Source organism: Monodon monoceros, unplaced genomic scaffold (assembly GCF_005190385.1).
Source record: "Monodon monoceros isolate NGI ecotype Baffin Bay Population unplaced genomic scaffold, NGI_Narwhal_1 Super_Scaffold_1, whole genome shotgun sequence".
NCBI classification, from domain to species: Eukaryota; Metazoa; Chordata; class Mammalia; order Artiodactyla; family Monodontidae; genus Monodon; species Monodon monoceros.
Window position 1 is genome coordinate 50,838,214 of NW_021703765.1, and position 12,644 is coordinate 50,850,857.

General features: G+C 46.6%; 1 protein-coding gene across 1 annotated transcript; it reads left to right on the forward strand.

Annotated features, from left to right (window-relative positions):
• Positions 1 to 602: 602 nt before the first annotated feature.
• TYMS (thymidylate synthetase) lies at positions 603 to 12,255 on the forward strand. Its single transcript, XM_029226715.1, has 7 exons — positions 603 to 830; positions 2,618 to 2,691; positions 5,045 to 5,219; positions 7,450 to 7,551; positions 8,250 to 8,425; positions 9,151 to 9,222; positions 11,685 to 12,255. The coding sequence occupies exons 1-7, from the start codon at positions 620 to 622 to the stop codon at positions 11,820 to 11,822; spliced, it is 948 nt and encodes a 315-aa protein (XP_029082548.1). The 5' UTR covers positions 603 to 619; the 3' UTR covers positions 11,823 to 12,255.
• The last annotated feature ends 389 nt before the right edge of the window (positions 12,256 to 12,644 follow it).

Consider the following 12,644-nt stretch of genomic DNA (forward strand, 5'->3'; position numbering starts at 1 on the left):
CCTTTTAAACTCATTATCAAATATTTTCTACCCACCAGTGTTTATATTATAAACGTTACGCTAAAACTGAAAAATTTGGTATTCAAAACTGAAAACGGCTGGCTGTTATTAATCAATTAAAAAGGCTGCCTTATTCTATTTGCTCCAGCTGCCGGCCTTGAGTGAGGATGGGGGAAAATGGAAATGCAAATCACTTGCAGCAGCCTCCCTCAGTTGTAGGAAACACCTCAGATAACAGGGTTTTGTTTGTTTTTCGATTGCGCGAACACGTGTAAATTGTTTCAGGGTCCCCTTGATCACCGAAAGGTGCGGTCGACCCTGAATCTTTCCAAAGAGGGCGGCCTGTCTCAGGCAACGCACCAAGATACAGCTTTAGGATTTCCTTCTAGGCCAAAGGTTCTTGACTTTTAAAATGCCATAAAGGTTACGCGATTCGGGAAAGCGATCGCGGTCTCAGCTGGCGGCCCAGCGCGCCCATGGGACGCGAGGGGCGGGGCCCAGAGGGGTCGGGGCGGGGCCGACGTCACCTAAACGTCACAGGAAGAGGCGGAGTCTCATGAGCGGCGGCGGGAAAAGAGGACCGTTAAAAGCGGTGGGCCGCCTCGCCCGCTGCTGCGCTATGCCCGCCGCCGGCTCCGAGCTGCTGCGCCCGATGTCGCCGCCTGCCGCGCAGGAGCAGGGCGCCGAGTCGCGGCCGCCGCCGCCGCACGGGGAGCTGCAGTACTTGGGGCAGATCGAGCACATCCTCCGCTGCGGCTTTCGGAAGGATGACCGCACGGGCACCGGCACCCTGTCGGTGTTCGGCATGCAGGCGCGCTACAGCCTGAGAGGTGAGGCGGACGCGCCACGGGGGCGGGAGGGCGGGCGCGTTCCGGACAGGCCGGGCCCCGCGGCCGGCGTTTATTCAACCTCAACCCCGCGAGGAGGGGAAGCGGCCTTGGCCCCACTTTGCAGACGCCGAAACTGAGGCTCGGATTAGAGAGATGACTTGCGTAGGGTCACACGGACTGGAGGGACAGAGCTGGGAGGTAAAACCGGGTCCTCTGGCTCTTAATCACGCAGTTATGCTGTCTCCCCAAAGCGGGCGCGATCCTGCAGCGTTTGCCCCAGATTAGAGGGTGGGAGAGGATCTGCTCGGGCTTGACCGGGGCCTTGGCTGGAGGGCCCCTTTTCTGCCCCTCCTCTTCCCTCCGCGTCTGCTGTTACGCTTTGCAAAGTTTTTAAAAATTGGAGCGAAGATGACGTGGGCGAGGCCGCGTTGGGAGGAGCGAGCCGAAAAGCAGTGGCGGGAACTTGTGGTTCACTACAGTTTTGCCATCTGGTCCCGCGAACCAGCTTTCCTCTTAAACCTTGAAACAGGAACGCGAGAGTCCGAGTAGGAGTTCATATTTATTTGTCTTTGTCTTTAAAACAGGGTGGCTCCTGGGAAGAAGTGTGTCCAGGGGGCTGTTAGGGTCGGGCTTTCAGGGGACAGAGGGGCGGGGTGGGGGTCTGCACCGGACGAAAGTTGAAACAGGCGTGGAGGGCGGTTGTGAGTGGGGAGACCAACTGTTGGTGAAGCAGATTGACCCAGGTCAGGGGAGAAACCCTCCGCCGCGCACCCATTGGAGAGACTGGAAAATACGGGGCTGCAGTGGCCGATGTGGCTTGGACAGCCTAGGGAGTTTTGTCTGAGCAGAGGGATCCACCTTCCTGCAGCTCCAGCGCAGTGGCGTCCGGGGAGCCACAGACCTCGTTTCTACCCCCGCCCCTCTGCTTAGACCTTTGGCAAGTGGCTTAACTTCTCCCATCTTCAGCGTCCCCATGTGCTCAAAATGGAGGAAATCATCCTCAAAATGGAGGGAAGCAGGTGCTTGAAGAATCTGTTCTTGTTACATGAGTAGCACCTGTACAAGTGATAATGTTGACTGAATAGGTACCAAATTTAGAGAGAAGCTTTTACAGTTTTCTCTATTGCTTGACGCAAACTTACGTATTACCTCCTGGTGTCTGTAAAAAGGGAGGTCATAATGGAGCCTCAGGGAAGGCTGTTTTGAGGATCAAATAGGATCATGCATATCAAGTGTTTAAACAGTTAACTATTTTTATTACACTTAAAAGAACAGAGGTTAATTTTCTTTGCGACTATCTAGAAACTATTCATTTTGGGCCAGGGCAGTATCTAGTATCCCGTGGTCTTGAGCAAGTTATCCCTGGCAGGATAATCATGGAATAGGAGCCTTCAGGCTTTGTCCTAGGTCACATTCTATGTGCTGTCTTCGCACCTCTGTGATGAAGGGTTCGCGCTAACCAGGTAGTGGGTGGTAGCTCTTTCCCTGTGTACACATGCATCCCTGCCTGTTCCCTGCCCCAAATCACTGTGTGGAATTCCTGTGTCTGGTGGTCAAGGGGCACAGGAGGGTAGTCTCGGTCTGAATTGTGTCACTGACTTGGGGCTGCAGCTTTGGGAGCTCCACTCTGATCCGGGGGTGCCCACGTGGCAGAGGTTGCAGTTTTCCAGCTGCTCTGTGGTCACTCCAGGACCTTGTGTCCTGGAGCAGTTTGCTTTTACAGAGAAAGTTGGATGGCATGTTCTGTTTTCCCATCTTGAAATTATACGATAAACTTTGTTTTCCAGATGAATTTCCTCTGCTGACAACCAAACGTGTTTTCTGGAAGGGTGTTTTGGAGGAGTTGCTGTGGTTTATCAAGGTAAAGAAATTGCTACTATTGGAAATCAATAATCTGTTCTCAGTACAGCATCAGCTAGATCCTTTTAAAAGTCACACCATGTCACTCCTTGGCCTAAAGCCCTTAGTGGCTCCAATTTCACTTAGTAGGAGCCAAGGTCCTTACCATCCTGTCTCAGCTCTGGCCTCCGCCAGAGTCCCGCTCACTCTGCCCCTCCCATCCTGGCCTCCTTGCTAATCTTCGAGCACACCAGGACATTCCCACCTAGGGCCCAGGCACCCGCTGGTCCTGCTCCCTGGAACCTTCTGTTCCATGTAGCATGACTCGCTCCCTCACCCTCAAGTCTCTGCTCAGTGAGCTTTCCCTGCCTCGGATCTAAAACTGTGATTATCTCCCCACCCTCTCCTCCCACCCCTCCTTTGTTTTCTCTACAGAGAAATACCTTATGTATAAGGTCTGCCCTCCCCCTTTACCCCATTCAAGGGTGAAGGCAGACAATAAAATAAAATAAATCAATAAAATAAAATAAATCAATTAAAAAACATTTTTTTTTAATTTAGAAAAGTATTAGAAGCTCCATGAGGGCAGAGAATTTCTCTTGTCCACTGTTGCATCCCCTGAGACACAGCCTGCCACACAGTAGGCACTCAACATGGAGTGATCACTGAATATAGATCCCAACTGTGCTCTCGTGTTGGGATAAGCTGGAAGGGTCTCTTGAGTAACAAGCTAGAGTGCCGTGATGATGGGCAGCAGCCACACCTGGGCTTCCCCTCGCTCCATCTGGTTCAGACCAGTGATATTCTGGCCAGTGTTGGTCACAGGGTACCTGAGGAAATGGGCTCTGTTCTGGGCTGGGTTAGGGGTTGGGATCCCTTCTACAGGGCACTTAGCAGGCCCAAGACCTCTTAACACCTTTTAGAAAAGGTTTAGATTTGGATTCAATCCAGTCTCCCTTAGTTCTGTATTCTCGGGGTATTTTCTTCTGCATTGGCCTATCTCAACTGACAGCGAGCTTCTACTTCCAAATACATCAGCGCAAATCTCAGAAGAGGACGTTTGTAAAGCAGCTAGAGCCCAGTCTGGATAGATGGGAAGGGAGACTTTTGAAGCCACATGCGAAGGGTTGAGAAATGAGTTGTTGGAAGTGAAAAAAATTAGTAAAAACTCAGTGACAGAAAGGGAGGAACTGAGATGCTCAGAAATAAAATGTATTCGCTTGTTTTATCTTAAAGCTTGAGTGCAGGATTCTAATAAATCCTTGTCAGGAACACATCAGACTCACCTCTGATCATCACTCCATGGGTGACTCAAAAATACAGGAGTTAGGGATTTCCCTGGCAGTCCAGTGGTTAAGACTCCGTGCTTCCACTGCCGGGGGCACGGGTTTGACCCTTGGTCGAGGAAGTTCCACGTGCTGTGCGGTGCAAAAAATACGGCAGTCAGAGTTTACCTGCACTTCAGCTGGGATCTTTGGGCAATATGGAGATGTATGGTCTGTGCAATAGTTAATATTGGGTCGAGTGCCAAGCGTTTTGCTTGTATTTTCTACTCACAGTAATATGGGTGGTGGTTACTACTGCTGTGCTCTTTTTTGGGTGCAGATGGTGAGGCTAGAGGGGTCAGGAAGCTGGTCAGAGAAGGGAGGAAGAGAGGCATGGGGCCCAGGTGTGTGTGGCCTCATAGCCTTGCTTGGAACCTTACAGCGTATCATACCCAGAGGCCAGTGGGGTCTGTCCTTGACCTGGATGCACCATCAGGATACAGGCTAGGATGACATGGGCCAAATCTAATGAGGTGAAATATATAAGAGGAAAATAAAGCTTGTACTTGGCACCAAAAAAAAAAAAAAAACCCCCCCAAAACCCACACCTTAACTTTGCGAATATAGGTTGGGGGTAAACATGACTTGATAGTGGCACTTGTAAGATGTATGACTGACATATTTGCCAGAAAAGCTAAGACTGATTAGGCCAATCAGTGGAAATATCTGATATACCAGGTCTAAGATACACCAAACAGATTGCACATGAGGCATTAGATTCATCCTGGGGCATCACACTTAGACACAGAACACATTTAGTTAAGAAACACAAAACTGTTAGATGAGATGGAAGTAATTAAAGGACTTGGAGGTGTTTCAAATTTTAGTTGAGGGGAATAGGAAAAAAGATTTGAGATCGTGATTGCAAAGAAGGATTGGACCATCCTGGGGGCCCTCAGAAAGTTTGGACTGGGACCAGCTTGCTTAATGATGGGATGTGTCAGGTGCTGTCCCCTGTCTGTCAGCACAGGCCCACTTGGGGGGAGGCTTTTGGGGGATCGACTGATGGCACAGAATTCACTGGATGCTGCTCTCTCCCATCTCTTCCAGGGATCCACAAACGCTAAGGAGCTGTCTTCCAAGGGAGTGAAAATCTGGGATGCCAATGGGTCCCGAGACTTCTTGGACAGCCTGGGATTCTCCACCAGAGCAGAAGGGGATTTAGGCCCAGTTTATGGCTTTCAGTGGAGGCATTTTGGGGCCGAATACAAAGAGATGGATTCAGGTGAGGAGACGGAGTGGGGCCTCAGATTTCCTGAGTGCCTCTCACAGCCTGAGTTTGTTCCATTGTTGCAAGTGAAGCCTGGGGGATAGGAAACCGGAGATGGGGAAGTGGATGTATAACTTGGACCTTGTGAGGGGCGCTTCAGATTCAGGTGGAGGATCAGATCAGACCATAGCAGGATGGTCAGCACTTGCTGGGTCTTAGCACCTTCCACACCTTGTTCATCAGCAGATAGTGACCCGGTTGGTGGTTGGTCAGTGTGTTGGGTGTAGGGTTGGAAGGTCATCTGGGGGACAAGAGTGTCAGGGATTGCCCTGTGGCAGCGTTGATCTCCCCTTTTAAAGACTGAGCTGCCCAGCACACTGTAGTGGTGCTGGGGACCGGTCTCTGGTCACCCTCTCTTCCCCGTCCTGGTGAGATGGAGGAAGGTGAAACATCTCACCCCTGGGCGCCCACCCTCCTCTGTCACTGGGTGGCTCCACTTGCTGACTGTCACAGAATCCAGTCCAAGTCCTTTGACCCTTCCTGTCCCCCCATCCCTAGGTCAGGAGTTGCAAAAGCAAATGCCTGCCTCGGGGTGGGTGTGTGTGTGCGCGCACGCCGCGCATGTGCATACACACAGGAAGTAACAGTTTGCTGGCTGGGCAAAAACCAGTTACCTGGAAAGCCTGTGCCATCTAAAGGGGACAGTCACACCTCAGCTCTAGCCAGCTGGAGGGATTTGGGCCTGATGTTGTTGGGTTTTTCAATAAATGGCTAAGTCTTTGGAATGGTGGCAACTTTGGTAAGTTCAAAATGCCATGCCAACCTGAAATAGGCAAATTCACAGTGACCAAAAGTGGATGGGGAGTTGTTTAATGGGTACAGAATTTCAGTTTAGGAAAATGAAGAAGATTTAGAATGGATAGTGGTGATGGTTGCACAACATTGGGAATGTACTTAACGCCACCGAGTGCACACCTTTAAATGGTTAAAATGGTCAACTTAATGTTATATAAATTTTGCCACACACCAAAAAAAATGCTCTGTGGGCCAAACAATTTCTCTGCAGGTGAATGGTCTTTCTGTTGTTAGAATGTAGCCCCCGTCCTAGGACATCCTCAGGATGTGAGGCTACACCCCTGGCTTAATTGTGCCTTAAATCCTGCCTCATGTTCAATTATTTATTCTTCCTTGAGGGACCTGATGAAATTATGGCCTTAGTTTAGAGTTGTATGAACGCTTAGCTGTTGGATTTCAGTACAAGAGTTTTTGTTTTGTTTTGAATTTTTACCCTGAAATAATTATAGGTTCACAGGAAATTGCCCAAGAAAATGTAACCTCTCACATAAATTAACATTTGTAAAACCCACAGCACTTACCAGATTTCTCCAGCTTTATAGATTTGTGTGCAATTTTAGCACCTATAGATTTATGTAACCACCACCACAATCAAGATACAGAACTGTTCCTTCACAGTTCATCTTTTTTTAAATCTTTGATGTTACTTTTCTGGAACTGTGATGGTGATAGGACTTTCTTCCCCAAATTTAGAACTACTGGACTTGAGCATAGTCTGACTCCAATAAGTGGAAGTTTAACCAGAGGGGTGTGAAGCTCTGCACATCTCGGCTTCCAGTTCATTTCAGAAGGAGGCAGGGACTTAAAAGTCCAGAGACCAGAAATGGGACAAAAGTATAAGGTGGTATAATAATTAGAGGTTTCCTGATATTTACAGTCAGTAGGTATTTGGCTGTTAAATTGTAATTTTAGGTGGGAGTGTTGGAAGGATAGTGTCTAGATGACAAAAAGGAATTCTCATCCTCTGTTAGTTGGACCGCGTATTGTAGGGTAAATTAGTGAAGATCCAGCCCTGTGCCTGGCAGTGGAGCGTGACAAGATTGGTTGATGGTATAGAGACTACGTCCTGTGGGGACCACTGGAAGAAACAGATCGTTGAGGCTGAAGAAGGTTAGTGATAGGAGAAGGGGGGAGGAGGGGCACCACGGCCAAGTATTTAAAGGACTCTTAAGTAGGTAAGAAATAGACATTGTTACAGTTCCAGAGGACAGACCTAGGAGCCAAGACTCAATATAACCCGACAAAATATAAGACATTTGTATTGTTCGTTGGCTATCGTGTAACTGCGCCAGGGGAGGCCGTGGGAGGACAGTGTGGTCGATGACCTCCGAGACCCTCTCATGGGATGCTGTGATTCACGTGTGATGTGTTCTTTTTGCCAATTCTGCAGATTATTCAGATCAAGGAGTAGATCAACTGCAAAAAGTGATTGACACAATCAAAACCAACCCTGACGACAGAAGAATCATCCTGTGTGCTTGGAATCCAAAAGGTTGATTGCATCCCAGTCACCCTGCCATGTCTTAACTGTACCTCCTGCAGAGGCTGCCCGGCTGCCCCTGTGACCCTGGCCATGTCGCACGTGGTCCCATTTTCACCTTCAGAGGGTGAGGCTGGGCCCAGATGAAATTTGTATTTTATGGGCTTTAAATTGCCTATAAAAATACACATGAAAATTTTAACATTTTAAATTGAGGCAGATGGAATTTCAGATCACCTCCCCCTCACTATTATGAACATTTTAAACAATTATATTGTAAAACTAAACTCTACCAAGGTGTACTAAATACCCAGAGTGGAATATTTGCATTTATGATAGAGATTTTTGAATACGGGAAGGTGTGCCTGAGTGGCCAATATCCTGTGGCCCCTGCAAATGAATTCATTCCTCCTATACTTGTGGTTTGGTGCCATGGTGGTAGCACAAGTAATTCATTTCAGCTCGGGTGGAAGAGCATGGCTTCAGTTGTCAGCATGCATCCACAGAAGTCTCACGTTGATGGACAGGTCTCTGTTGTCGACCGTATGCCATCCCTGGGGTTGGAACGGTCTGTGAGGGTCACGGGGGTCGCTGGCCCAGTGGCTCTTTCTCACCATCTCCGCTGTATGAGTTGGTTCTGTTTCACTTTGCCTAGAGCTGTGTTCTTTAAAACCACTGCCCCTCCTGACTTTCCTCTGCCATCTCCTCAGATCTCCCTCTCATGGCCCTACCCCCGTGCCATGCCCTTTGCCAGTTCTACGTGGTGAACGGTGAGCTGTCCTGCCAGCTGTACCAGAGGTCAGGAGACATGGGCCTGGGTGTGCCCTTCAACATCGCCAGCTACGCCCTGCTCACCTACATGATCGCACACATCACGGGCCTGAAGGTGGGCTCCTCTCGGGGAGGAACGGCTGTTGCCAGCCTAAAGCACTGAGCTCTTATTTTTAATGATTTTTTAAAAAAATTTATTTTTGGCTGCATTGGGTCTGCGTTGCTGCGCGCGGGCTTTCTCTAGTTGCGGCGAGTGGGGACTACTCTTTGTTGTGGTGCGTGGGCTTCTCATTGTGGTGGCTTCTCTTTTGTGGAGCGTGGGCTCTAGGCGCGTGGGCTCAGTAGTTGTGGCTCATGGGCTCTAGAGCGCAGGCTCAGTAGTTGTGGCACACGGGCTTAGTTGCTCCGTAGCATGTGGGATCTTCCCAGGCCAGGGCTCAAACCTGTGTCCCCTGCATTGGCAGGCAGATTCTTAACCATCGTGCCACCAGGGAAGTCCCAAGCACTGAGCTCTTAGATCCTGTAACGTGGAAGAACTAATTGCAGAGAATTTCGTCTCCAATTAGTCTTTAAATATGATAGATGTAAATGAGGAACTGGCTTACTCTGTAACCTCCTTGGAGCTTTCCCGTCCTTTTGCTCTGTATAAACTAACGGGATCATATAGGTTATTTATTATAACTTTGATGAATCAACTTTCCTCAAAATTGACGCTGGTTAAATTCCTTGTGAAAAGCTTTGGGATGTTTGCATACTCTGTATCATGTGTTTTTACATGATGTGTTTTAAAGGAATTCAAACTAAAGCATTTACTGTTCTGCTTTCTCCCGTGGGGTTTAGCCAGGTGACTTTGTACACACTTTGGGAGATGCACACATTTACCTGAATCACATTGAGCCGCTGAAAATTCAGGTAAGAAATGTATCTGTCACACTTTGGGGTTTGGTACCTTCTCTTGATAAAAGGTCGATACGGAAAACATCCCTCCTGTAATAAGTGTTCTCCTCGGTGCTCTGACAGAGGTAAGAGGACCTGCTTCCAGGTTTGCGGGTGGCGGTGGGCAGGCAGGGACAAGGCAGACAGGCCTCAATGGCCACAGACACTTTACATGACACGTGCTGTGAGGTATTAAGTACCAGTACCAGGAGGTACCGGTACCAGTACCAGAGGAGAAGCCATCTTTGGACCAGAAGGGTTAGGACCTTCCCAGAGGTGGCATTTTAATTCATTCTTTTACTTGGAAGAGTGTTTAAATGCAAATATTTTCCCTTAGTTTTATGCTAACATACAGTATTTAGGTCTGAACTTTGAAAAGTCTGTGTTCACTTCCATAATTTACAGCAGCCAACAAAGGATTTGTTTTGGGGATTTTTTTGTTGTTGTTTTTTTAATTGAAGTATAGTTGATTTACAGTGTTGTATTAATTACTGTTGTACAGCAGACTCAGTTATACATGTATATACATTTTTTTCATATTCTTTTCCATTATGGTTTCACAGGATATTGAATATACTTCTCTGCACTATACAGTAGGACCTTGTTTATCCATTTATATATACTAGTTTGCGTCTGCTAATCCTGAACTCCCACCCCTTCCCTACCTTGGCAACCACCAGTCTATTCTCTCTGTTCGTGTTTCTGTTTCACAGATAGGTTCATTTCTGTCATATTTTAGATTTCACGTGAGTGATATCTCGTGGTATTTGCCTTTCCCTTTCTGACTTCACTTAGTATGATAATCTCCAGTTGCATCCATGTTGCTGCAAGTGGCATTATTTCATTCTTTTTTATGGCTGAGTAGTAGTCCATTGTATGTATGTATCACATCTTCTTTATCCATTCATCTGTCCATCGACATTTAGCTTGTTTCCATGTCTTGGCTATTGTGAATAGTGCTGCTGTGAACATAGAGGTGCATGTATCCTTGAATTAGTTTTGTCTGGATATATGCCCAGGAGTGGGATTGCTGGATTATATGGTAATATTATTTTCCATTTTCTGAGGAACCTCCATATTTTCCACAGTGGCTGCACCAACTTACATTCCCACCAACAGTGTAGGAGATTTCCCTTTTCTCCACACCCTCTCCAGCATTTGTTATTTGTAGACTTTTTAAAAATTAATTATTTTTTTTGTGGTTTGCGGGCCTCTCACTGTTGTGGCCTCTCCCGCTGCGGAGCACAGGCTCCGGACGCGCAGGCTCTGGACGCGCAGGCTCAGCGGCCATGGCCCACGGGCCCAGCCGCTCCGCGGCACGTGGGATCCTCCCAGACCGGGGCACAAACCCATGTCCCCTGCATCGGCAGGCGGACTCTCAACCACTGTGCCACCAGGGAAGCCCGTAGACTTTTTAATGATGGCCATTCTAACTGGTGTGAGATAGTACTTCATTTTAGTTTTGATTTGCATTTCTGTAATAATCAGCGATGTTGAGCATCTTTTCATGTGCCTATTGGCTATCTGTGTTTCTTCTGTGGAGAAATGTCTTTTGGTGGTGTTTATGGTTTCCTTTGCTATGCAAAAGTTTGTAGTTAGTTTAGGTCCCATTTGTTTATTTTTGTTATTTCCATTGCTTTAGGAGACTGACCTAAGAACATTGATACAATTTATGTCAGAATATTTTACCTATGTTCTCTTCTAGGTGTTTTATGGTGTCATGTCTTATGTATTTCCAACAAAGGATGATTTAAGATGGCAATAAAAATGAGTGTGCTTAATGAACCTCAAGGAAAAAAATTCAAACCAAAAACCTTTAGCCCCTTCTGGATTAGGTCTGGGTTTGGCAAGTCTTTGAGGAGCTTGGCTGCTGTGATTAGAGGGTGACCCAGGGCTCATCCAAATGCTCCTCTCTGGCAGTCTGCTCCAGTCATGCTGGACGGAATGCTATGTGGTCGTGACCTGTGTCCGTGTCCTCATTGCTGCTGTCTGTTCATCCCAGGAGTCCTGGCTTGCATCCCTTTCTGTTGTCAACACGTGTCATCTTCTTTGCCCTTTCTGCCAGGGACAGTTGGGCTAGGGTTCAAGGGACTCAAGTAACCATTCTGTAGCTACTTTTTATTAAAGTAGAACACTAGGCCCTGTCTTTAACAAATTTACCAAGAGCAGTCGATTATAAGAACTTAAACCTGGTGAGCCACCAAGGCTCCTGACACCATGTGATTCTACTGAACACCCTTCACTCTCCACGTGGGCGAGAGAATTGGTCAGCAGCATTGAATAACCAGGGACAAGGTATCTGTAGTATTCCACCCCTGAAAAATAATATTGATACTTTATTGGTAAAATACTGTTATTTGTTTCATGAAGGGACACAGGGAGCAAAATTAAAGCAGGTTGTGTGGATCTGGCAAAATAATGGCCTTATGTGTTTTTAGCTTCAGCGAGAACCAAGGGCTTTCCCCAAGCTCAAAATCCTTCGAAAAGTTGAGAAAATTGATGACTTCAAGGCTGAAGACTTTCAGATTGAAGGCTACAATCCTCACCCGACCATTAAAATGGAAATGGCTGTTTAGAGTGCTTTTGAAGGAGTTGTTTGAAGGATATTTACACCTAGGTGAAAGTTCATTTTGCTCTAAAGGAGAAGGAACTAGGTCAAAACCTGTTGGTGATCTATCAGTTATTATTCATTAACTTTTAAGGATGTTGCCACTGGCAAATAGAACTGTGCTGGTTCTCTTAGTAATAAAAGACCTGGAGTTAGGGTAACTCACTGAGGATGTATGTAAACGTAGAGATTGTGAATACAGACAGGAAAGAGAAAATATATATACTCTTAATTTAAACTTTATGTTTTTATGAAAATGGTCAGTGAATTTCAAGAATTATGTATAACTATTGCCCAAATTGGAGCAAGCTGGATAACACCATCAGTCATAATGCCTAGTGTGGTTATGAACATATAAAGTTATATTTGTTTTATATCTTGCTGTAATGTTCTGCATTCATGTTTTGTTTTTTTAATTCCATGTTGCCATATATCTGCTCAGTTCCTGCCTAAAACAGATTTAACTGAACCCTCCTAAACAAACATACCTGTGCTGTGTTCTCTTTTGGATGCTGCTTAGATGGGTAAGGTATATTTTAGAAATGCTGACTAAGCTATATTTCACCCTATTTTTCTATGATTCATCTAATTCTAGCTGCATTTTATCATTAAAGTACAATGATTATTTGGGATAAAGGCTTTAAGGGTTATAAAAATAGTCTATGAAATATCCCTTTACCCTCATTAGCTTCAGCATGGTGAATTCTCTAATAACGTGCTTAGACTGAGCAAGAGAAAGATGCTAAACCACCCCAGGGCTGACCAGTGAATGTTTTTACCTTTGCTGCAT

Excerpts from the sequence above, each read along its gene's own strand:
- TYMS (XM_029226715.1), top strand. The coding sequence starts at position 620 with ATGCCCGCCGCCGGCTCCGAGCTGCTGCGCCCGATGTCGCCGCCTGCC. Across the intron at positions 831-2,617 it reads GGCGCGCTACAGCCTGAGAG|ATGAATTTCCTCTGCTGACA; the intron begins GTGAGGCGGACG and ends TTTGTTTTCCAG. Across the intron at positions 8,426-9,150 it reads CACACATCACGGGCCTGAAG|CCAGGTGACTTTGTACACAC; the intron begins GTGGGCTCCTCT and ends CGTGGGGTTTAG.